We start from the raw sequence: 23,214 nt of genomic DNA on the forward strand, positions 1-23,214 counted from the left end.
AAACTGCTCAGCCTGCTCGCTCGGGTTCAGTACTGCAGAGCCGAGTGGATCTCTTGCTCCATTGGGATTTAAATCAGCTTGAATGTTACCAGTTCTTAATACTTGTCGCTTCTTTACTTTCAGGTGATGTGTGGTGTGGTGTGAGGATTGTTACTGCCTTCCTCACTAAGAACATGTCAAATTGAGTTTTTGACAGTGCTAAGTAAATCATACTCTCATCTAAACCCTTCTGCATGCAATGGAATGATTGTCAGGTGGGGTGAATATATCCCAGTGCACAGTATACCTGGAAGAGGTCATCCAGCTTTCTTTTATGTGCTATATAACTTTCCAGAAGAGATTTGGTATTCTTGTGTGTGTCTCACACTTGGTCATAAGAAAACCATGACAGCTACTAACAACTAAGCTACTATAGCTGGTGCAAATCTATAGATCTGAGTCTACAGATTATAGAAGGCACAGGCAGAAAAAAGCATCAATAAATAGGCTGTGATCCGCAACAAGGCTTGTGTAATGTTAGTACCTTTGGTTAAGCACCCAAAGGAAAAGGTCTCTAGGATTTAAAAAGATGTGTGAAGATAGCCAAAACAGTTAACTGAGTTAACAGACTTATCAGTGTTGCCTTTCAGTTCTAGAAGTAAAGAGTCTCAGTTGAGAGCAGAAAGTATTTTTTGATACGTAGCCAACAGATACCTTGGTGAAACAACATGAATAGTGATGGAGGAGGGTCATCTGTCTATGTGTTACTTTCATTGGTTAATAAAGAAACTGCCTTGGCCCTTTAATAGGATAGAAAATTAGGTAGGCGGAGTAGACAGAAGAGAATGCTGGGAGAAAGAAAGCAGAGTGAGGCAGACACCTCAGGCAGTCGCCATGCCTCTCCTCTCCGAGACAGACACAGGTTAAGATCTCTCCTGGTAAGGCACCACCTCATGGTGCTACACAGATTACTAAATATGGGTTAAAGCAATATATGAGACTTAGCCAATAAGAGGCTAGAGCTAATGGGCCAAGCAGTGTTTAAAAGAATACAGTTTCCGTGTAATTATTTCCGGTGTAAAGCTAGCCAGGTGGCGGGACACGGCTTGCTGCTCCTACAACAGAATAGCATTTGACACTCCTTGACTTCTTGAAATCAATATATGTCAATAAATATCCCCAAAGCTCTAAAATTTGAAATGCACAAGTCATCAATTTCAATAATGAAACAGTAATCTACAGAAGTTTTGAGGACTGAGGGGCATGAACAGTGGAAGGCATCATTGCTGTAATCCTGCGGAGTAGAAAATAACATTCCTTAATCTTGCTCTGTCTCAAGTGGCATTCATGGAGTAGTAAAGAGGGTGTGTGTTTATCCTCTCTGCTCCACACTCCCTTCAGCCCTGCCCCTTCACACCTACCCCTTCAATCTCACCGGTGGATAAGGAAATGTGCATTTAGATTACATGCTGAAGTACAGAGGGTGGAGCTGGTGCCCTCTTCAGTAGAATGAAGCTTTAAAACTGACAGAGTCTCTGCTGGGGACGATGACAGAACGTTAAGGTGGAAGATACCGTACAAGTATCTTCTGTGCTGTGTTTGACAGGGCATGGGACAACTCCATTAACTCCATTAATTAACACAAGCCAAAGAAAGTCGTGGTTGGAGTGTATTAAGAAGGAAACAAGCTATAAAGCCAAGAGTGTAAATCTGAGGAGATTTGTAGAATCTCCCAGCACTGGGGTAAATATGGCTTGAGACCACCATGAGTGCTGGTCTCGCTTGGAGAAGAGGCGATCTGACAGACAGGCAGTGCTGACAATGGGGAAGGACCAGTCCTGTAATGGATACTTAGAAATGGGGTGGCCCATGATGGTGCCAGTCTGTGGAGGTGATGCTCAGTGTGCCTCAATGCCCCGGCAGGAGTTTAAAGCACACTTGAGAATAAACGCTAATCTGTGCACTTCAGGACAAAGCAGAACCTGTGCTCAGACACGAAGAGCTTCAAGAGCTCAGGAAGCCAGTGCTGAAACTAAATATTATGAAAGCTGGGGAGTAAATGTTTCAAAGAATCGAGATTATTTTTGTGAGAACTCTTTATGAGGCGAGATGCAGTATATGAGTCCTATATGTCATGATACAGGAATTCTAAACATATGGTTAAAAATAGTGACTGTCAGGCATTTAGAGCAGAGGTGGGAAGGGCTTGACGTAAGACGTGGAACATGGGGGCCGTGCGCGCTGAGGCTGGTTCCCAGTGAATCTTGAATCGAATGAAGAGCCCTTAGACTGACCAAATAAGATGAAGGCGCCTGTCCTTTGAAGGCAGTGGCTGCTTGCTCTGCAGGGTGAAGCCTCACCCTCCTGTGTTCTCTTTTCTAAATGATTTAGTTGATAAGATGGAGCACAAACCAGTCTTACTGTTGTCTTTTCCTCAAAGAATGTCTTCATCTTGGCCCAGTGTTAGTCCTCACAGCCAGTTCAGTCGCTTGAGTGTGACATCAGGGTGGATGGAGTTCTCAGCTCAAAATACTGCTTGGACAGTTTTGCACCAGAGTAGATTGGGAATTGATTGCTCACTTCACACTCAAAAGAGAAGTGTAGTTTTCTAACTTGGCACAAAATAGTATTTGGTGGCAGTGATTTTCTAAGGGCCTTTTAGGGAGTAAATGGCAACGTTTTATTATAAAAATTTAAGTCTATAAAATTTAAAATGATTTCATAGTGTCCTCACCATTTGGGTGTTAGTACATTGCCTTATCACATGCCCCTCCGAATGTCCATCCACCCAGATTATTTTTGATGTATCTAAAATTGCAAACCCCTGTATACTTCCTTCTGAACACTTTGGCTTACCTCTTGCTAGCAAGGGTTCCAGACTTGCGCATAGCTTTCCTTTGCTGTGAAATCTACTGGAGAGAACAGTCCCATGCCCTGTGTGTTCTTAAATACGTGAGTGTGACATAGAGGAAAACCTACTGTTCTAGAAAGTTCTCCCCAATCCCTGACCTCACATGACGAGCGCTGCTCTTTTTCCAACTGTAAGTTAGACTGTTCTGTTTTAGAACTTACCTTGATTAGCATCTCATGTCAAGTACTACCTTTGACAAGGCTTCTTCACTACCATAATATTTGGGAGATTTATCCATGGAGTTGGTTTTATTAATTCATCCTTGTTTTATTGTTGAATTGTGTTCCCATTGATTGTGTATTACCACTTGTTTTTCCAGTTTCTTATTGGCTGACGGGGCTGTTTGCAGGAGTGTCAATCACCAACAAAGCTGCAATGATTATTCTTACGTACGTCTGTGTGAAAATAGTTATTCATTCACTCACGGGGAAATAGTTAAAATTGCTGGCTTGTAGGAGTGTTTTTAAAAAGAAAATACCATTCACTTTCCCAACATGATTGTTCTGTGCTCTGATTTTTATATTTTGAGTGTGTAAAAAGGTGTAGACTATTTTCCTGATTGCCATGTTTAAATAGTAAAAGAAGTTGGGGTAGAAATGATATCATTCATGTTTGAATGGGGTAGTTGGCATTTGAGGGAAGTAAGGGAGCCTGTCTGCCACAAAGTAGCTCCCCAAGAGGTTCCTAAGACATGAAATTTTAGAATTAGCTCCACTCTGTGAAAGGTCAGGCTCTAAGCATGCAAATTTATTAGCTAGAAGAAATGGCACTAGCTCAATTATATTACATTTACCACCCACGTTCAGTAGGGAAAGTAAGGTCTATCATCGAGTAGTAAAGAAGAACACTTTGTGATGGAGTGGACCAGAAACAAGAACACATACAAGAGTCAGTTCCTGGTACCACAGCTTGAAGAAGACACCTGTATGAGGGAGTGCCCCCGTGGTGGTCAGGAAAGCAGAAACCAGGACGGCAAGAACTCTACCTCACAGTTTTATGTAGCGGATAGGTGTGCTGTTGTAGACTTCTAACCTGTAAAGGTCATAGTTCCCATCTTTTCAGCCCAGCTGTGTTTGTTTCATACTTGGTGACTGTTTCTCTACTGTGTACCGTCTTTCTCTTCTGTTCCATTGCACAGAGTATTCGCTTGTAAAATTATGATCATTATATGTTTCTGATACCCATGTTCAAAAATACCAGTGTGTGATTTATCTAACCTTTCTTACAGGATTTCTAAGGGCTGGGAGATTTGGCCTCTGTTGTACATCCTTATAATGTGCCCAAATTGTAAATATGCAATAAACCTTAAAAACACAATGGCAGCAGATTTTGGTATGTATTTCTTTGCTATTGAACAAGTTTGATTTTTGTAAGTAAAGATTGTTCATAAGATCTAGGTAGAATTTAGTCATTACCGGTCTCTATAATATAATCTTATGAGTTTTACATCTTTGAACTTATTTTAATTATTTTTTAAGTTTTTGACCAGTATTTTCTAAAGATCTTTAATTTAAATAAAAGAAATTATGGCTTGCTTGTTCTGAAATAATTTAAAATGTTAGAAGATAGGTTTCTCACTGACAACACAATCATCTTTCCTGAGTGGCATAGAGATACAGTGCTCTTACCAGGCACTGCATTACCAGGGTAGCTGTGTCATCATAGGTGAACAGTGCTTACATTCCCTCTTCCCACCAGGATTGGGGTGTGCGAGAGAGAGAGACAGAGACAGAGAGACAGAGAGTATTCTAGGCAACTACTCTGACACTAATTTACATCGCCAGCCCAAGAAATCAACTTTTTTGATCCATCAAAATCATATTTTTCTGTAAATAATTGCAGCTCCAGAATGGCTGCCATGAATTATTGAATTCAAAAATTTGGAAATTTGCCAATGAAATATCTTTGAATTATAGTTCAAGACATAAACAAAATATAGTATGCAGAGAATCTATATTAATAGTTATTTTCACCTGAAGTCAATTACAATGTCCAAATCTCTAGATTTTCTGTTAAGGACTTGACATATCTATAAAGCTGTTTCAGACTCCTCAAGGTCTACGTTTTCTCACATTAAAGAGAGAAAATGTATGTAGCTCAACATCAACCTTGATATTTATGTTTGCCTTATATTTAAAGTATTCTTAGACCTACGAGTGGTGTGGGAGGTCCTTCTGTATATGTGTTGTTTTTATTGGTTAATGAATAAAGAAACCGCTTTGAGCCTATAACAGGGCAGAACAGAGGTGGGCAGGGAAAACTAAACTGAATGCTGTGAGAAGGAAAACAGTCAAGAGAAGCCATGTAGCCACACCTGAGACATGCCAGAACTTTACCTTGTAAGCCACATTCTTATGGCGATACACAGATTAATAGAGATGGGTTAACTTAAGATATGAGTTAGCCAGAAATACGCTTAAGCTATTAGCCAAACAGTATTGCAAATAATATGGTTTCTCTGTGATTATTTTGGGGCTAAACAGCCGAGGAAAAAATGAGGCCTCTCCTACAACATACCAGGTCGACCAGTTATCCACACACAGTGACAGTTGCACCCATGGATGTATTAGTTACTATTCTGTTGTGATAAGATACCATGACCAAGGCAAATGAATGGAAAAGTTTATTTTGGGCTTACAGTTTCAGGTGGTTAGAGCCCATGATGTCAGAGCCCCAGGTGACCAAGCTTAAGCTGAGAGCTGGCATCTTTAGCTGTAACGGGAGGTAGACAGCATGTTGGGAATGGCACCAGGTTTTGAAAAACCCATGTCTAGTGACCTCCAATGAGGCCACATCTTTTAATCCTTCCCAAACAATTCCACCAACTGGTGTCCCAAGTATTAAAATGTGAGCCTATGGGGTATTATTCTCATTCAAAGGACCATAATGGGGAAGTCCTATATTGATGGCAGAACCAGGCTTTTACTAGACCCTTCTGTTAGACTGGGGAGCATCAAAACAACCATTAAAACAGTTACTAAGATATTGTTGCTTCTCTTCTGCCCTATTAAGCAAACTCATGTAAGGTGACCTTGTATCTCATTATGGTTAACAATAGTAAACTCTGAATGATGGCTCTGCTTGTAGATTTTAGAACATAGAACATTCATTACTGCTATGTTCTATAACAACGTTTGAAGCTCATAGACCCTGTGCTTTGACTAAGAAGGTTCAGTCACAATGTAGACATACAGTTAGAAGTAGAATGAGTCTTGGGTCCGTGACAAGCATCCGTTTTCCCCAAACCAACTGGAGAGCTTGTGAAAATGTAGATTCAGATCCAGTGAGGCTAGAAGAGGATCTGCGGTTCTGTTTCCACCCTGCAACCATACACAGTTGTGGGTATTGTTTGGACATTGATGGAGGACTCCCATTGGCTAATAAAGAAACTGCCTGGCCCATTTGATTGGCCAGCCCTTAGGTGGGCGGAGTAGACAGAACAGGAAGAAGGAAGTGAGGTAGATGGCTCAGTCAGATGCTATGCCTCTCCTAAGTTAGTCAGACTGCCATGCCTCTCCAGAGAGAGAGGCCAGACGCAATGAAGCTCCAGCCCAAGATGGATGTACGCTAGAAACTTCCTGGTAAGGCACCACTTTGTGGTGCTACACAGATTATTAGATATGGGTTAGTCAAGACGTGAGTAAGAGGCTGGCATTAATGGGCCAGGCAGTATTGAAAAGAATACAATTTGTGTGTTGTTATTTTGCGTGTAAAGCTAAGCATGAGGGAGCAGGGCAGAGGGAATCTGGCCCACAGCTCATCACTACAGGACATAAGGTCTAACAGCCCTGGTTGACTTCAGACATTTGACTGTGCTGGCTTTGAGTTCCTGATCCTTCTTTGTCTACCTCCCCAGTGCTGAGCTTCTAGGTCTGCACCACCACATTTTGCTTACACACTTCTGATTGGAAGACTCGAGAGCATCCTTCCTAAATACTTACATATGCATGAGAGAAAAATAATAACAACAATAATAACAAATACGGATGTATGCTAGCATGGTGGCACATATCTTTAATTCCAGAACCCAAGAGAAAGGCAAACAGATCTCTGTAAGTTTGAAACCAAACTACTCTGCATAGCAAGTTCCAGGCCAGTTAGTGCTATGGAGGTGGTATTTTAGGTGAACTATCATATACTCCTAAGAATTTGGGGTATCAGATGTATTCATTAGATGACCACTATCTGGAAGAGAATGCATTTTCTACTATCTCATGAATGAGTGGTGGTTGTGGGCAACTAAAGAAAGGTAACTCCTTTATTGTTTATCTTTTTTAAGTCTATTCAAATGCAACATTTAATTACTGTTTCTACAAGAACACCATAGATAACAGAGATATACAGACAGTAAAAACTTCCCCACAACCCATCAATTCAAGGAACATCTAGTTAACATTCTGTGAATTTATTTCCTTTGTGATTTTGTATAGCATATATTTGCATAACACATGTACATAACATGCACACAGCATGTATATAACACACATGTACCACCACACAGCTCCACCCCTGCCTTCATTATGATTGTCTTGATACCTCAGATTTCCCTTTATGAACATCCTGCACAAGTCGGTGCTAACACTTGACAATGCATAGAGACCACTATTTATGAAACTTGATTTCATTCTCGTTCCTTCTAAGTCATGCTGCAGTGAACAGTGGACGTTGCCATTTTGACAACATCTAATCTTAAGGGTTCTAAAGGTAGAAACACTAACACGGAGTTATTTATATTCTTAGGAATGTGGCATGCCGGATTGTTCTCCAACAGGTTGGGCAAGTTCATGCTCCCTTCAAAAGATAGTACACCCAACATGACTTTTTTTTTCAGCACAAAGGGTTGTTTCTTTTAAGCGTTTTAAATCGTAGAGAAAGAAAGTTGAGTTCCCAGTTTTAACTGAAATAGTGTAATGATTAGCAGTATCCACCTGGCTTCCCTATTGGTGACTTAACTGTTCTTTTTCTATATTTTTTCCTCTGGAGCGCTAGCATTTTTATGTGTTTAAAGATCCCCCCCCCCCAGTCCCTTCCTCCTTCCCTTGACCTCTTCCCCTTCTCCCTCATCCCGTATCTCCTTTGCCAGGGCATCCCAGCAAACAGACCCCCATTCTTGAAAATGACACCTGCAAGGTTATTTGCTGCTGTTTTTTGTTCTGAGTCAGAAAGCAGTTACTTTAACTTCTCTTCCCCACTTAATAAAGAATTTCTCTGTGAAACAGGTGTTTGGGTGTGGTTTCTGCCCAGTCTGGGGTCTGGGAGGAAGCCCCACTGTTTGGGAGGGGGAGCGGGGTCTTCAGTCTGTCTTTGAGCAGTTTAGTGACCACATTCACATGTTTTGGGACTTCTGTTCGCTAACCACCTTGGATTTTTTGCATGGCTTTGATGCCTAGAAAATCATTGAGCCTGAGCTTTGTTCCTCTAGCACAGTTTCCATTTTTCCCAGCTCTTGCCACCATAAGCATTTTTGGTGCATTGTATCGGGTAGTGAGAGGTGACAGATTTTTCTTTTTTTACAAATGCCAAATTCTCTGAACATCACATATTGAATAGTTTATCCCTCTATCAGTTGCTGGAAGTCCCGTGAAATTATGTTGCGTTTGTAAATCCCACGGTTCGCATCTACACCGGCTATTCTTTTCTGTTAATCAGTTTGTTGTTCCTGTGCCATACCACATGGCTTTCAACTATGCTTTAAAAGCCAACAACGAACAGGGTAAGTTTGTTTGTTTGTTTGTTTGTTTGTTGTTTGGTTGGTTGTTTGTACGTCGTGATAGCCCTGCACAGAAATAGTACTTTCTTCCTAAAACAACTCTTCTTATTTTGGTATAAACATAGAGGTGAAGATAGACGCTAGCAAATCTGTGGGAACGAAGAATTAAATGCTTTGAAACAGCTGCAGTTAAGGAGGGAAAGGAAAAGCAGTAGCTAGTGAGGGGATGACCCACACAGTCCGCAGCACACACAGATCTGGAGAAGGCCGGATGCACAGGAGAAAGAACCAGCCAAAGCTGGAAGGGGGAAAGGAAACACAGCCAATTGAACGGTTCTGCGGTGCTGATGACAGCTAATCTCAGTGTGTTTTCAGGTGTGTTTACAGCAGCACACTTGCTGGGAAAAGGCAAAGCACGTCGGAGCCGAAACCCACGCGTCAACGAAAACACGCTCGCGTGAGTGACTGAAGAAATAGAGACCCAGGCCCTGGACTAGCATACCATAGCCACCTGTCAGTTACGGTTGCCTCCAAAGAAATCTCAAATTTGCATAGATGTTTCTGGAACTGACAGTATTTTTTTTTTAATTTTTCAATTTGATAAATTTCTTATACTTCTAGACTTACTGTAAGAATTGCTTCAGACAGTAAGACATAAAACAAACTTTGGGTTTCCATGATTTAAGGCATTCGGGTAAGAGTCCTGCTTTAGCGTCTGGGTGACACTACCTTATAGTTGCAAACAACTATTTCATGTATGTAATGTATCCGGGTCAGTGTCCTCAGTCAACAAGGGCGTAAGAGAGACAGAGACGTTTTCCTGGTAATTGAGGTAGCTGTAAGGTGTTCAGGGGGTAGCTGGTTCAAGGTCAGTGGCCTACATTAGTATTTCCGTGTGAGAAGTATTTTCTGGACTTAGTCTCAGAGGAGAGACTGTTGCCTTCCTCTTTAAGGTTAACTGGCTCCTTGGGTCAGTGATTTGCATCACAAATACTCAGGAAGTATGGGAGGTTTTGCTTTCTAAGGAAAATGGACATTTGCATAAGCTTTAAAATGCCATTACATTTTGAGGAGTACTGATTCCACCCTGTTGAGGCAGCTTTTCCTTAAGGAATAACAAGGCTGACCTTGGGAAAGGTGAGAGCAGAGAAGACTCAGATTTACTTTGGAGAGTCTGCTCTGATTGGGAAGCTCTACCTGAGCCCAGGATCCTCTCAAGCAGCTTCACCGTGGGACACAGGCTATCAGCCTGAGCCAGTGCACCAGGCTGTTAAGACAGCCTTACTATGAGATCAGGTTTTCAACCAGAGAGGCTGAGGGCAGGAGTGGGGAGGGAGGAAGGCGGGTACAGTGTGTCCTGATGGAGGTGACCAGGAGGGGAAGAGAGGAGGACACAATTCTCCCACGCAATTCACCGTGAACTGGTTCTACCTATATTTTATATACTCGAAGCTCTAAGTCTAGTTATGAGATGGAATCCTAAATAAAACACATTACTGTTGTTAACCTGGAATGTGCATTTTCAATCAAGAGCTTTTAATTTTTTGATTTCAAAGTTTTGTCGTCCCCCCCCCCCAAAAAAAATGGTTTCAATTCATACTTGGGCTTGTCTGTAATGGGCCATGGCTTCAGACATACCACTCTCCTGCCTTTCTAAGGGGCAGAAGGAAAATCGTTAAGAAATACACATAGTCCTGTTTACCAGGCCGATCTGCTCAAGGCTGACCAGGCTGCAGGGGCCGGCCGTCGAGGAGGGCTTTCGCTCCATGCCTGACTCTGGGATGCGCCCCTCTGCTTTACTGTCCCTGTTTCATCTGCCTAGCACATCTGTCTGGGTCTCTGAGTGACGAAGGACAATAGCCACGCCACCTTCCGAGACTGGACGTGCATTTGTCCACCAGGCTCCAGAGTGATTGACAGATAAAAGAGGACGGGTGACATCGGCTCTGAGCAGTTTCGCTGTTGCTTCTGTGCTCTGTCCTCTTATCTGATGGGTCCACAGGGGACAGAGGTGGAGTCCTGTGCTGCCTTTGGGTTCCGTCACTTTGTTTCTTTCCAATCTTTCTTTCCGGTTTTTGTTCTTGTTTAGATAGAATCCTACTTTGTAACCCAGTCGGGCGAGATGCTCACTGTGGTGGGGAGTTTGTAGGGGATAGGCGGTCAGGGAAGAGGAGGGTGGGAAAGAGTGGTAACATTGTCCCGCAGCAGCTGGGCTACAGAGAGAAACCACCCTTACAACAGGGGTGCCCCCTCACCTGCCTTCATTATCTTTCTGTGCCAAGGACCATTGAGGGGATGATGTAATGGGAGAGGGGGAGAGGGAGCTGAGAAAGGAAAGGGGAAAATTAAAAATTCAGTCGGAATCCAGAACCTGATAAAAGACCAGCCCACAGTCCGCCAGCCAGTCTGTTTTCCCCACAGGGTGGTTTCTACCTCCATGAACGCCCGTTTTTCACCTTTTCCGAGTCTTTACTTTTTGTCCCTGGGTGTTCAGCTCTTTGTTGGCCTCTGCAAAGACCATGGGCACCTGACAGCCAGCCCATGCCACTGATGCTCCCATTACATCGTGTAGCTCAGGTGGCCTTGAACTAGAAGCAGCCCTTCTCTGAGTGCTGAGCAGGGCAGGGGCTACAATGCCTGCCTGCTCTTGTCTCCTTACAAGACTTTTTCCTGGGAGCGCCCTGACACAGAAGGTCCCACAGCAAAAGTGGTCAGCAGTGGGGAGCGATCCACCCATAGACACTACCATTTTTGATCTAACAGTTTGGAGAGAATTTACTCGCTCTGAAACTGAAGTAAGACATTCCAAATGAAGCTGCTGGGCTCCTGGCTCACTCGCTTCCTGAGCTTGGATGAGCCCCATAACTTTTCTTGCTTCAGCTTTCCAGCTCATGATGGCAGAAACCTGCCTGCTACAATAAAACTATATGCAGTACAAATATAAAGGGACTGTAACCAGGGTGCTTACAAGGGGGAAAGGAAGCCTTTGTGCACAGTGGGTGGCAATCTCTGCTCTCCCCGGGAGCCCAGCATAGCTTTGCTAGAAGCAGACTCTAAACTCCACCAAACACAGACTGACTGCGTTTGAAGTCTTTCCTTTGGTGAGGGTGGGGTTGGAGATAGGAAGCCCGTTTGCTCTGGGTGGGGTGTGTCAGGTGGGGTGCAGAGTAGATGACCTGCTACTTTTGTTTCCATTTTGGATTTCCAGCTTTCTGTGAGGTTCTCTCATCTTGTTTCCTGTTTTTCTTAAAAGCCTGTGCATATAAATATCTTTTTCCTGCAGGTGTCAGTGACTTCTTTATTCTTCTGCACAGCCTCTGCCTTTCATGTGGGTTCTGGGACACCCACCCCTCTCCAGTGCTGTAGTTACAAAAGCTTCCCAGGGCTGAGAGTTCTGTGTGAACTGGAGCGAGGCATATTTGCTTGGGATAAGAACGTGCATCTTTAAAAGAACAGTTTGTTTAAAATGAAAAAAAAACCTAGTTACATTTAAAAACAAATCCGGAGTTGCTGAAACTGAAGCTGGAGAGTTGGCTCAGAGGCTAAGAGCACTTGCTGCTCTTCCAGAGCACCCCAGTTCGGTTCCCAGCACCCAGGTCAAAGGTCTCACAACCTGTGACTCCAGCTCTTGGGAATCTGACCTCTTCTGCTGACCTCTGTAGCCTAAATACCCCCTCCTACACACAGAGAGAATATTAGGAAATAAACTTAAAGGAAATCTATGGTAGGTCTTATTAAAACAGCTTTATAATTAAATTTATGCCTGTAACCTATGGGTGAGTCATGAAGCCTCCGTGTATAACTGAGAAAGCCCAGGGTGATAAAAGTCAGCCTCACCATGTTTTTGTTTAAAAGTCTACACTGATCTCCTCGGTTATGTCTTAATGTTTCTTAATAGAACCTTATATTTTAAAATATTTTCTTTTTAACCCCTTATTTCCTTCTTAGACTTGTGGGTTACAGCTATGCCATTTGGGGCATCTGAGTTTTGTGTCATTGGGCTTTGAATTAGGTCATTAGTCTTCCCTTGGAAGTGTGCAAGCAGTGACAGCTCACTCAGTGTCCTTGCTGGCATCCCCAGAATGACTGTGGCCCGTGAGACCTCCCTAGGGATTATTCTGAGATGGAAAATCTCAGCCTCAACTGGAGTTTAACAGCAGTAAGGAAAAACGAAAGAAATGCAACTTTCCAAAACCAAGTTCACCAGTTCACCAAAGCTCTGTGATTTAAATTATATATATATCACCATCTTCTGAAATTGGATTCTCCACACATGTCCTTCTAAGAAGAGAAATCAGAGAGAATTCAGCTACATTGGATGGTGGGTATGTTTTAGAGCGGGTGATAAGTGACGTGGTTTGGTTCTAAAACGAAAGTTGGTGCAGGAAAAGTTTTTTGATGATTTTTTTAGATACTTTTTTTGTTCCTGGCCTGGTGTATTGTAAATATTTTTCTCAACCAGAAAGGATTTTGCTCATATCAACAAGATCCTCAAGTTTTTTTGTCCCACTTTGACTTTACTAACTTTTGAACTCTTCTAGATTATTTTGATGATTTAGAGAATTTTCGAGAAGAACTGTACATGGGTATACATGCAATATGGGAAAAGTGTGAACTGTACTGTACACGCTGATCTGGGGAGAATCTTTGTTCCACCTGGATCTCTTAACCAGCTTAAGTATTCTTGAAACTTGCACAAATTTTATTTGTTTTTTTCCTGTCACTTCTAGATGGGAAAGGCAGTGGATATAAACGTTGCTTGTGTGTAATTATCCTCCCTGATCGCATGTCCTTCGGCATACTTAGCTGTAAGTTGTCCGAATCACAGAGAGAATAAAATTGCCAGAAGAAGCCCTTTGGGGGTATCTTTTGCTGTCTTTTGAATACCTCTTTCTTCTTCAGCATGGCATAGGTGTTCAGAAAGAAGCATTGCATCACCATCTTTTGTGGCCTTTTGTGCACCAGGTGGTGTGGTGGTCATCTGACCTTCCTCTTTTGTGCCTTACTTCGACAGTCTCTTTCCCACAGTTTCTATAGCAACATTAAGTCAAATGATGCCATTCTTTGGATGAGAGCCCTACAATAGTTTCCAATCCGAAAGCATCACTGCTGGATAGAGCTAGCACAAAATTTATCATCCAAGTGGATTTGTTCTATTGTGAAAGGGGCCTTAAGAGTCATTATGGCAGACAGGTGTAAACCAGGGTCATCCCGGCAAGGCAGGATCCAGTGGCTTACTCGGAGGGGCTGTGAGAACCAGCCAGCCATTTCTCATGTTCTGTCTGTCTTCTTCTCTGTCCTCATTTAGCTCAGCAACCTATTGGGTGCTTTTCAAGAATAAAGGCGTGCCCCAGCTGCCTGGAATATTCTTTCTGTGAGATAGCTGCGTGCCTTGTTCTTCTTTTTTTTTAATCCAAGTCTCTACTCAAATCTCACCTATTAGAGCCTTACTGAGCCTTCTCAAAAGAGCATCCTCTTTCCCTGTTTATTCTTTCTTCACCCTGGCTGTGTGTTCCTTTGTAGTTCTTGTTACATGCTGTTGCCCTGTCTGTCTGTCTGTCATCTATCTGTCCATCCATCTACCATAGCTGTTCTGTTTGCGTCTTTGCCATGTATTGGTCATGTCTCCACCCCTGTCCAGAGGCCAGACTCCATCGCGGATTAACCTTGTGCTGCTTTTGCCTAATGTCTAGAATAGTATTTGTAGTATTGAGACCTCCATGCTGAATGAAGACATGAGCTCACGTGTGGAGAAGTTGCCGATGAGGAGGCTGCAAATGCCGGGACCACAATGGACTCGTTCTGGATTATTTATATTGGGGCTTTGTAATTTGTCTTGTTAAAAAAGTCAAAAAGCCAACAATTGTACCAGGACAAATGCCTGGAACTCCATGTGGAAGAAAAAAGGGGCCCCCCTCTTTGTGTATATACAGCAGGGAAGAAACTGTTTGCTCAGCGTGCCCATAGCTAGAGCTGAAAACAACCACACAGAAAGGCTGGCAAATACCAGCTCTCTCTATTGCTTTAAGAACCCGCGATTTGAAACGCTATCAGATTCAGCCATAGCTTTATGATTCCCCATAGAGGACATTCCACTGAAATTCAGTTTATATAAAAGCAGCCGTTTCCCAGAGGGATGAACAGAGAAGGGGTAGCCACTTCTGCCAGGCCGCCTCTAACCTCCCCAGGCAGGAGAGTACCTGTGAGGGTCTCTCTTGGTCTGGTTTGTTTTGTATGTGATGATGCGGAGTAGAAATAAGCTGTAACTCAAAGGCTTTAACCACTTTAATATGAATAAAATCCACCTGAGCATAGTGTAGTAATTTCTGTAGCTCAATGCATTTCTTACTAACTCATCTTCGAATATGTGCTGGAGTTAACGACAGGCTGCTCACGAGGTGCTGTTCTGGATGAAGGCCACAGCTCTTGCAGGAACCAGACCTGATGGCACGGGTTTCTGTGAGAGAACCTCTGAGTTACTGCGGGGGTGGGGTCGAAAGGAAGCAAAAAAGGAAAAGGGTAATTCTTCAGGTCATTGCCAAGATTTAGTGTGTTTGTTTTTGTTTGTCCATTTGCTTGTTTTCCCAAGACAGGGCTTCTCTGTGTAGCCCTAGCCATCCTGAACTCGCTCTGTAGATCAAGCCGGCCTCAAACTCTCAAGAAATCTGCCTGCCTCTGCCTCTGGAGTGCTGGGATTAAAAGTGTGCACCGCCACCACCGCCTAGCTCTTTCTGCAAGTTTTAAAGCCAAGAATCTGAGTAAGAATTAGTAATGCATGCATGCATACAATTTGACTTAATGCTCACGTGCACCAAAGCAGAGAACATTTTTTTTTTCATGAAATACTCTGGACCTGCTCCATCTAATTAAGAAAAAGGTCATCCACACACAAAGTATGTTGCTGAGTAGCTGGATTAATCTTTTAACAAAGTCCTATTTCTAATTCCCCTTGCCCTTAAACCTTGGATTTAACTAGCCTTTTGGCCCTGTGCTCTTCTTTCCTTCTCTCCCTCCTTCCTGTCTAACTGGCTGCCATTTCCCAATTCCTGTGCTGTCCTGTACCCCTGTCACAGTCTTCCGTCCCGAGTGAAGCTTTGTGAATGGAGTGGCTAATTTAGCCATGGTCTTTGTGGTCTGCTGCCCCCAATTCCCTTCCACACTCGAGGGCCTTTATGCAACTTGTGAGCCGTGCAGTTTCCAGTCCCGGGGTTAACTTAGGGTGAAAGTATGCTGTTTGCATGCAGGTTGATGTTTGCCGTTCTGGTTGGCAAGGTGGATACAGTCTTAAGCAATACCCACTGTTCACTTAGTTTGGGATATGGCCATCCTGGATGTTGGTTGTTAGGGCTGAAAGATGGTTGCAACTGAATTGTTTTGTTTGTACGGCCCAATTACATACTGGTATTGGAAGACACTGTCTTTAATATTCCAAAGTGTTTTTCCCCCTCACAAGCTCTTCAGTCCTGTCAAAAATAAAGCCACTCTTAACATTTCCCACACTGTCAAGTATCTTCCATCTGCTGGCCAGAGCCGGCTCCTGCTGCTCAATTCACGGTGTCAGGTGAAGTTTGTTCAGCCTAGGAAACGGGATCTTGGTTTGGTTCCCATTTCATCAGTACAGCAGGCAGACATTGAGAAAAGAAGCCCTGGGTCCAGAGCGTACGGTTTGCAGAGCAACTATGGCGTGCCCTCAGAATGAACAGTGGCCCCACATAAACATGTATGCATATTCCCACACATTTCAGCTCAAGAATATTTTCATAAACCTTAGCATAAGAAAGCCATGGCGCTTACTCAGACCTCTGAGCATCAGCCCCAAGTCTAACCAGTTTTCACACAGAGCCGAGGGAGGGGGCTTACACAGGGAGCAGGTTGCTTTGGCTCTGTTTGTGGCTCTGTCCCCCGTTTTGTCTTTCACCCCAGAGATCTCCAGTGGTTGCAGCAGCTTTGGAGTTAGTGTCTCTGATGTGTTTGCCTCTGACCTCCGACCTAAACTTCAGTGTTATTTTCAGCTGTTCTTTGACGGGGATCCAACAGCTGCCGCTTAATACCAGAGACAACTTCTGACACAGGCAGAGCTTCTGGCAGAAGGATTAATCTGGGAGCCTGACTCTGATTTAAAGCTGGCTGCAACTTCTTTTGCTCCAGGTAGAAATGAGGATAAGAAAGAAAGAGAGAGAGAGAGAGAGAGAGAGAGAGAGAGAGAGAGAGAGAGAGAGAGAGAGAGAGAGAAAATGTTCACCTTCAAACAAACAAAAATACATCTCTTGCTACAGTTAAAAGGTAACAACAAAATACTGAGCTTCCTAGTTGCTGATTGCAAAAATGTTCCTCAGAAAACCATCATGAAGAAATACTGGGAAGATGTGTATTTATTAATAAATGCTTGGTGAAATGTTTTAAAATACTCCTAAGAAGTTTTTAGAAAATGTGACCATTCTACAAACTTCATTTGGCAAAGTTCATTAAGTTTTGGAAAAACAGATTAATCTAAAAATATTTTTAATCAACTTTGTGACTTAACCCCCCCCCCCCCAACAAAAAGGATCATTTTTGGAAGTTTTCTTTATATGACTTAGACTTGAAAAGATTGATATTCAGGTCACCGACTTTCTGGTTTCAAAGTCCACAGTTAACAACTGTTTAGTTTCAATGGCTAAGCTAATTTGGGTTGTCAGGATGTATTTCTTTTTTCCATTAGCTATCAGACATCAGCTGATAGGCAGAGAGCTCAAGGCTGTCCCTCGAGTTTCAGATAATGGCAAAAATAACAGGCACTTACTGTTACCATACTAGGGGTGTGGCTGGCTCCTCTCTCCCTCACTCTCTCTCTCTCTCTCTCTCTCTCTCTCTCTCCCCCTCCCTCCCCCGCTCCCTCCCCCCCCCCCCTCCCTCTCGATAAGCTCAATGGGGCTGTCTATTTTTAACTTCCTGTTCTTTCCTTTTGGCCAGGCAATCAGTGTGAGCAGAGAGCATTCCCCGAATGAGTCCCGGTAGCCCTGTGGATGCCTTCTAACATGACCAACAGACACGCATCCCTATCAAGGCTGCCCCAGGTTTAAACCTTCCTTCTAAAGTGCCATGTCCTGCAAAGAAAGTCCGCATGCGGGTGTTTCCACCACCACCGTCAGCTCTGTAGCCGTGCAAGCTGGGAGCTCCAGAATCGTGATAGCCCTTGTCAAGGTAAGCACACAGCTTTCTTTTCTCTGTGTGGCTGGGGGTGGGGGTGGGGGCTCTTTGTGGTGTGCTGAGAGTCCTAAAAGATGATGCACATGTTCACAGGACACAGCACAGAACAGATACTAAATAATAAGTGACCTTAATCACTTAAATCAGTGTCAGAGGACTGGCAAGTTTCAACAAGTTGCCAGTTTGCTTTTCAGCGTACTAAGTATCTACAACGACTTAAACTTTACCATGTACTTTCAGTTTGGCCCTTAAAGGCAAGGCACATGTGACAGAGGCTCTGGAACGTCAGGTGAAGAGTCGGGTGGGCCAGGGCAGTCTGTTATTTTTGCGTGGATGTGATGGAGGGGTCAGGTCAGAGGGGGCACTGCCTTTAGCAGGACCGAGAAGTGGAAACACCAAGAGGCTCTTGCCAGTGCCTCCCAGAACTGTTCCCACTGGTACAGGCAGCGTTAAATACTTCTCCACTGTAGGGTGATGGAGACCCTGCCACAGACTGTGTATCAAACTGACTAGAGACCAGAAACATTCAGCCACTTGGGGCTTAACTGTATGTTTTGTGTTTAGCTGTTTGCAGAGATGGCCACACATCTTTGGGGTGTAAAAGACTTCCATCATTTTGTCCCCTTTGATTGAAATCATGCAAGGGCCTCTGAAATATAAGTTTGCTCTTTAGATGATTTGCCACCTAAAGAGTTCATGTTTAATGGATGCTAACCTGGCCAAAAGGGGGAGAAAAACTGGCGACAAGGCCCATTTAATTAAATTGCTGCAAATTTTATAGTAGTATGAAAAATTTGTAGGAGGAAAACAGAATTTGACGTTGAACAGTGGAATGCAGGGTTCTGTTCAAGGCCAAGTTCCCAGAGCTGAGAGCTTCCTGCACAAAATGCAAGACCTCAGGGACTCCCCATCCTCTCCTCTGTAGAGGTGTGACTCCCCACCCTCTCCTCTGCAGGGGTGTGATTCCCACCCTCTCCTCTGAAGAGGTGTGACTCCCCTCCCTCTCCTCTGCAGGGATGTGACTCCCCTCCCTCTCCTCTGCAGAGGTGTGACTCCCCTCCCTCTCCTCTGTAGAGGTGTGACTCCCCTCCCTCTCCTCTGCAGGGGTGTGACTCCCCTCCCTCTCCTCTGCAGGGGTGTGACTCCCCTCCCTCTCCTCTGCAGGGGTGTGACTCCCCTCCCTCTCCTCTGCAGAGGTGTGGGTGGGAATGCCGTGGCATCAAAGCTGTGCCAGTGAAAACTGATGGATTGCACACGATTTAATGATGCTTTGGGCAACTCGCAGATTCCACAAGGGAGAAACAAGAGACAAATCTATGATTTTTTTTTTAAAGTTAATATCACTTTTCCTCAAACTTAAGATACTCTTTGAGTAGAGGAGTCACGGTGCTTAGGGAATAACCTGCAGAGTAGTCAGAGGTACAAAGAATACAAACTTTATAAATTGTATGGGAAAGTCTTTTTAACCAGATTCTGTCTCTCAGAATGGCCACTCATGGTCCTCTCTCCGGATCCCTTACCTTACAGCCATCTCCGAATGAAACGAGCTTTAGCCTCTTCAGGGAGCAAAGCCTGTGTTGAGGGAGGAGAAATGCTGAGGCCGGTGTGTAGTGAAGGTCCCGCCTCACTTTGCCTGTGTGAAGTGTCACTAATTAGTGTCACTAATTGTCAACTGTCGAGAGTTGCTTTGTGTGAATGCATTCGGTGACTTAGAGATGGCGGACAGGACATCACCTGAGACCTGAGGCACACATTTCTCGCTCGAGAATGTGAGGAATTCAGACCCACACTCCGTGAGAGAATTTGTTCTAAGAGTGAAAGAAGACAGGGCATGGGCTTGTGTTAGACCTCTTGTGTCGGCCATGTCTATGAGAGGAGGAAGTGTGCTTGGTGTAACTAGAAATTAAAATTTAAAAAGTGGAAAAAGGAGAAGGGCAAGGAAGAATAAACACCCATTTCACTCATTTTATTTTTAGTGCGGTGAATGGGTACAACTCCAGCTGACTGAGTCACAGCCCAATCTTCTAGAAATAGGGAGCAGTCAAGATGAAACCAAGAAACTGCTTCGTGACCATGAGCTTCTCCTGGCCAAGCTTAAGGTAAGAGTCTCAGGTATGAAGCAAAGGTAACCAAACCTACACAGGCAGGTGATGCCAAGCCTCACCTTGCTCTGGATCCCACTGCTGTGATGGGCTTCGGCCGTTTTAATACAATGCCAATAGCTAATGGTAAGGACGCTACTGTTGCTAAGGATTGGCATAGGCACAGGGAAGAAGCAACAAGGGCTGGAAAAAACCAGCTCAGTTGGTGGAGTGACTGCTTTGCAAACAGGAGGGCCTGGGTGGGATCCCTAGGGCTCATGGAAAAATTCCCGGCATGGTAGCACAGGAAATGGGAGGATCCCCAAAGTTTGCTGATCAGCCAGCCCAGCCCAATTGGTAAACTACTTACCATTGGGAGATGCTGTCTCAAAAGAGGTGGGTGGTACTCCTGATGATGTCACCTGCGTTGTTCCCCTGGCCTCCGCAAGAACATACACATAGACAGACAGGCAGACATATACAATAAAATAAGAAACAAGTTGTATTTTTTAACTTGTCCTGATGTAATAGAAAATAGAGAGGGACAATATTTTCACTGTGAAGAATTTAGTGATATCCCCCACACTGACTGCTTCAGTGAAAACAAATTCCTACCTTTGTATTCATTGCATTAAGTTCCCCGTATCCATCAGAGCTTTCTGTTACTAATGTAACTTTTTGGTAAGAATTATTTAGAAAAATCATTTTAAAAAAACACTTAATTTCATGCTTAATATTAGGAATTCTTGAAACCAGATGACACAGTTAATAAAATCAGACCCGACACATTGTAGTTAGTGAAGAATATAAAAATTAACACTGATTTGGGATTGCCAAGTCAGGGCAATCATTTGTGAGGTTCAGTGCAGCCCCTCGTTCAAAAAGCTGACCCTGTGATTTTCATTCTGTGTAACATCTGGCTGCCTTGGGTGGTAGCGGGCACAGGGGTGAGGGCAGCCCCACATGAGCAGAACAGCACTCTCAACTCAGGCAGTGTACTGTACACAGAGCCAACGCCATGAGAAGGGGGAGGGAGGGAGGGAGGGAGGGAGGGAGGGAGGGAGGGAGGGAGGGAGGGAGGGAGGGAAGGAAGGAGACAGAGAGTAGATGATGCCCCTCCTCTGGATGGCAGGCATCATGTACCACGAGGTTCCAGATCTCAGTGTTTCCTTCATGATCTGGGGGAATCTCTTAGAGGACCCAAACTGAAAGAGGAACATCAGTAACATTGCCATGACAACAACAGGCAGAGCGGTGGGGTCCCATGCTGGCCTCCTCTGAACTGGGCAGTATGATGCAGCCCTTCTCTGCATCGCGAGCCTCACCTGCAAGTGAATAGATGCCTTTGTTAGGATCCAAGAGGCTTGGTGAAGGCTCTGAGTCCTGAGATGGTCAGGACGTTCTGTGATGTTAAACTGGCTTTTTCGTGTCTCTAGGGCCGCAACACGTACTTGGTTTCTAATTCAGAGGTGGCTCTCACCTGCGTCTAATTTACAGACTGTGGGAAAAGTGATCACTTGGGTAAAACTGACTGAGAGGGTGGGGGATGAGTCGGTCCTGAAGAAGACAGCCTTGAGACTCCGATGTTCACTCGCTTGTGTGACAGCCCCTTGCTCTGGTGTCTGGGATCTGAGTTGTCATTCAAGGTAGCAAGCCCTGGCCATCAGGAAGCAACAGCCCCGAAACAAAGCGCCATTGTGATGGGAAAGCACACTGGACCAGGAATCCAAAGACCTGGGTTTTCCTTCATTTATGGCCCAGTCTAATGTCACTCAACAAACAATTCAAAGTCTTCCTGTTGCCAAAGAAACCCTTCAACACACTCTTGAACCTATTGCTCTGTGAACCACAGAAACCAAATACTGTTCCCGGTCTACTCCTGAGATTTGCTTTCTTGTGGTCTGTGGGTCCCCCCCCTCCTTTCTATACACCTGTCAACCTTTGTGGGAGCTAATCTGGACCTAAAACCACATTCCTTTCTCAGTTCCCACTAACTCACACTGCCTGGTATTTTCTGCTCTCTGATGAATCACAGACGGTGGCTCGCAGCAGATGGGGTCTCTGGGGCTGTGGGCTTTTCTTCTCGCATGTCTTTGAGAAAACACTAGAAGGCACTCTTTCTTAGGTGGAACAATGTGGCCCTCCCCAGCTCCATGCTCTTACTTCTATATCCGAGTCTATCCTGGAGCTCAGCTGGAAAAGGGGGCTTCCGTTTAACAGGCTATGTCTGCTTACAGGACACTTAGAGCTCTGGATTCTAAATGCCTGGTTCTTTTAAGCCAGACTTCAGGCTGTGACAAGCTATTTAAATCTTCTGGACTTCAGGCTTTTTATCTGCATGGTAAGGAGAGAGGAGATCAGAGACTCATGTCGGCTGGATTTTACCATTGTGTGCCACGGAACCGGGAGTCATTTTCAACCTCCCTGCAAATGGATCTAAAACACAGGCTCGTGGGTGAAAACACACTCTGGCTTCACCTACACTTCTAGTCACAGCCTTTGGATCTCTCCAGCTCCATCTCATAGCCTTCTTCACCCATCTGTCCTCTGCTCTTAACCTAATCAGCTCGGCTCCCCAAGGGGTTTAATTATCAGGTCTGTCCTTCAAACTGTACTGGGATTTAAATTTTTTATTTAATGTTTGTATAAAAGAGATGGGGGTGGGGAGTTGACAAGGAGTTTGGAGTCTGTCTCAAATGTGCCAACTTAGAAATAATGGTAATTGAATCTCTCAACTGGATCTCAACTAATTTGCCACTTCCTTCGCTATCGGGGTTGTCACAACTTAACCTGGGGCAGAAAATTGTTGGTCTCAAGTTAATTGTAATATGAGGTTTTCAAAGGAAAAGGATGTTGGTAGTTCAGGAAGCCAATCATATTTAATATCTAGTGTTCATTCCAGGCCTTTCTCAGTGTATAGAACCCCGCGGTGTGTTCCAATTAGAGAGAAAAATATTCTGGAAGGGGTTCTTGGAGTCAGAAGTGGACGACTCTCTGGTTGACGGTGATACTTGCCCTCGCTAGGATTAGGGTATATGTTTGGAGAAGTAGGGTAATAACAATTACCTTTACTGGCAGAAAGAAAATCTTGGAAGACAAGTGTAACGCCGTCCGGAAGTGCATGCTGTCTTTAAGGGAGAAAATGGCCTGATTATTATGCTAATGATGAATAGATCAAACTAATGTGAACATTTAATACGAAAGCCATTTTGTGCCTTCCCTTGAACGAATCTCCAGCCCTCGAAATAAAGAATAAGGGGGAAATGCTGGGAACACAAGGTTTTCCTAACGCCAGCGATGTCTGTGCCCTGGGGATTTGATTTTGTCTTCAGCTATGTACTTAA

The 23,214-nt window shown here is 44.1% G+C and overlaps 1 protein-coding gene across 5 annotated transcripts in view; it reads left to right on the plus strand.

Annotated features, from left to right (window-relative positions):
* The first annotated feature begins 16,642 nt into the window (after positions 1 to 16,642).
* Positions 16,643 to 23,214, plus strand: part of Ccdc141 (coiled-coil domain containing 141) — a 141,481-nt gene continuing 134,909 nt past the window's right edge. For 4 of the 5 annotated variants that reach the window (XM_038336540.1, XM_038336542.1, XM_038336544.1 and 1 more), the window contains exons 1-2: positions 17,461 to 17,783; positions 19,766 to 19,888. In XM_038336540.1, coding sequence (XP_038192468.1) covers positions 17,682 to 17,783; positions 19,766 to 19,888 — 225 coding nt within the window. In that variant the 5' untranslated portion in view covers positions 17,461 to 17,681. Of the gene's footprint in view, positions 16,749 to 17,460; positions 17,784 to 19,765; positions 19,889 to 23,214 lie in introns of those variants that run through there. The other variant, XM_038336541.1, reaches the window with a different exon arrangement.

This window comes from Arvicola amphibius, chromosome 7 (assembly GCF_903992535.2).
Source record: "Arvicola amphibius chromosome 7, mArvAmp1.2, whole genome shotgun sequence".
Taxonomy (NCBI): Eukaryota; Metazoa; Chordata; class Mammalia; order Rodentia; family Cricetidae; genus Arvicola; species Arvicola amphibius.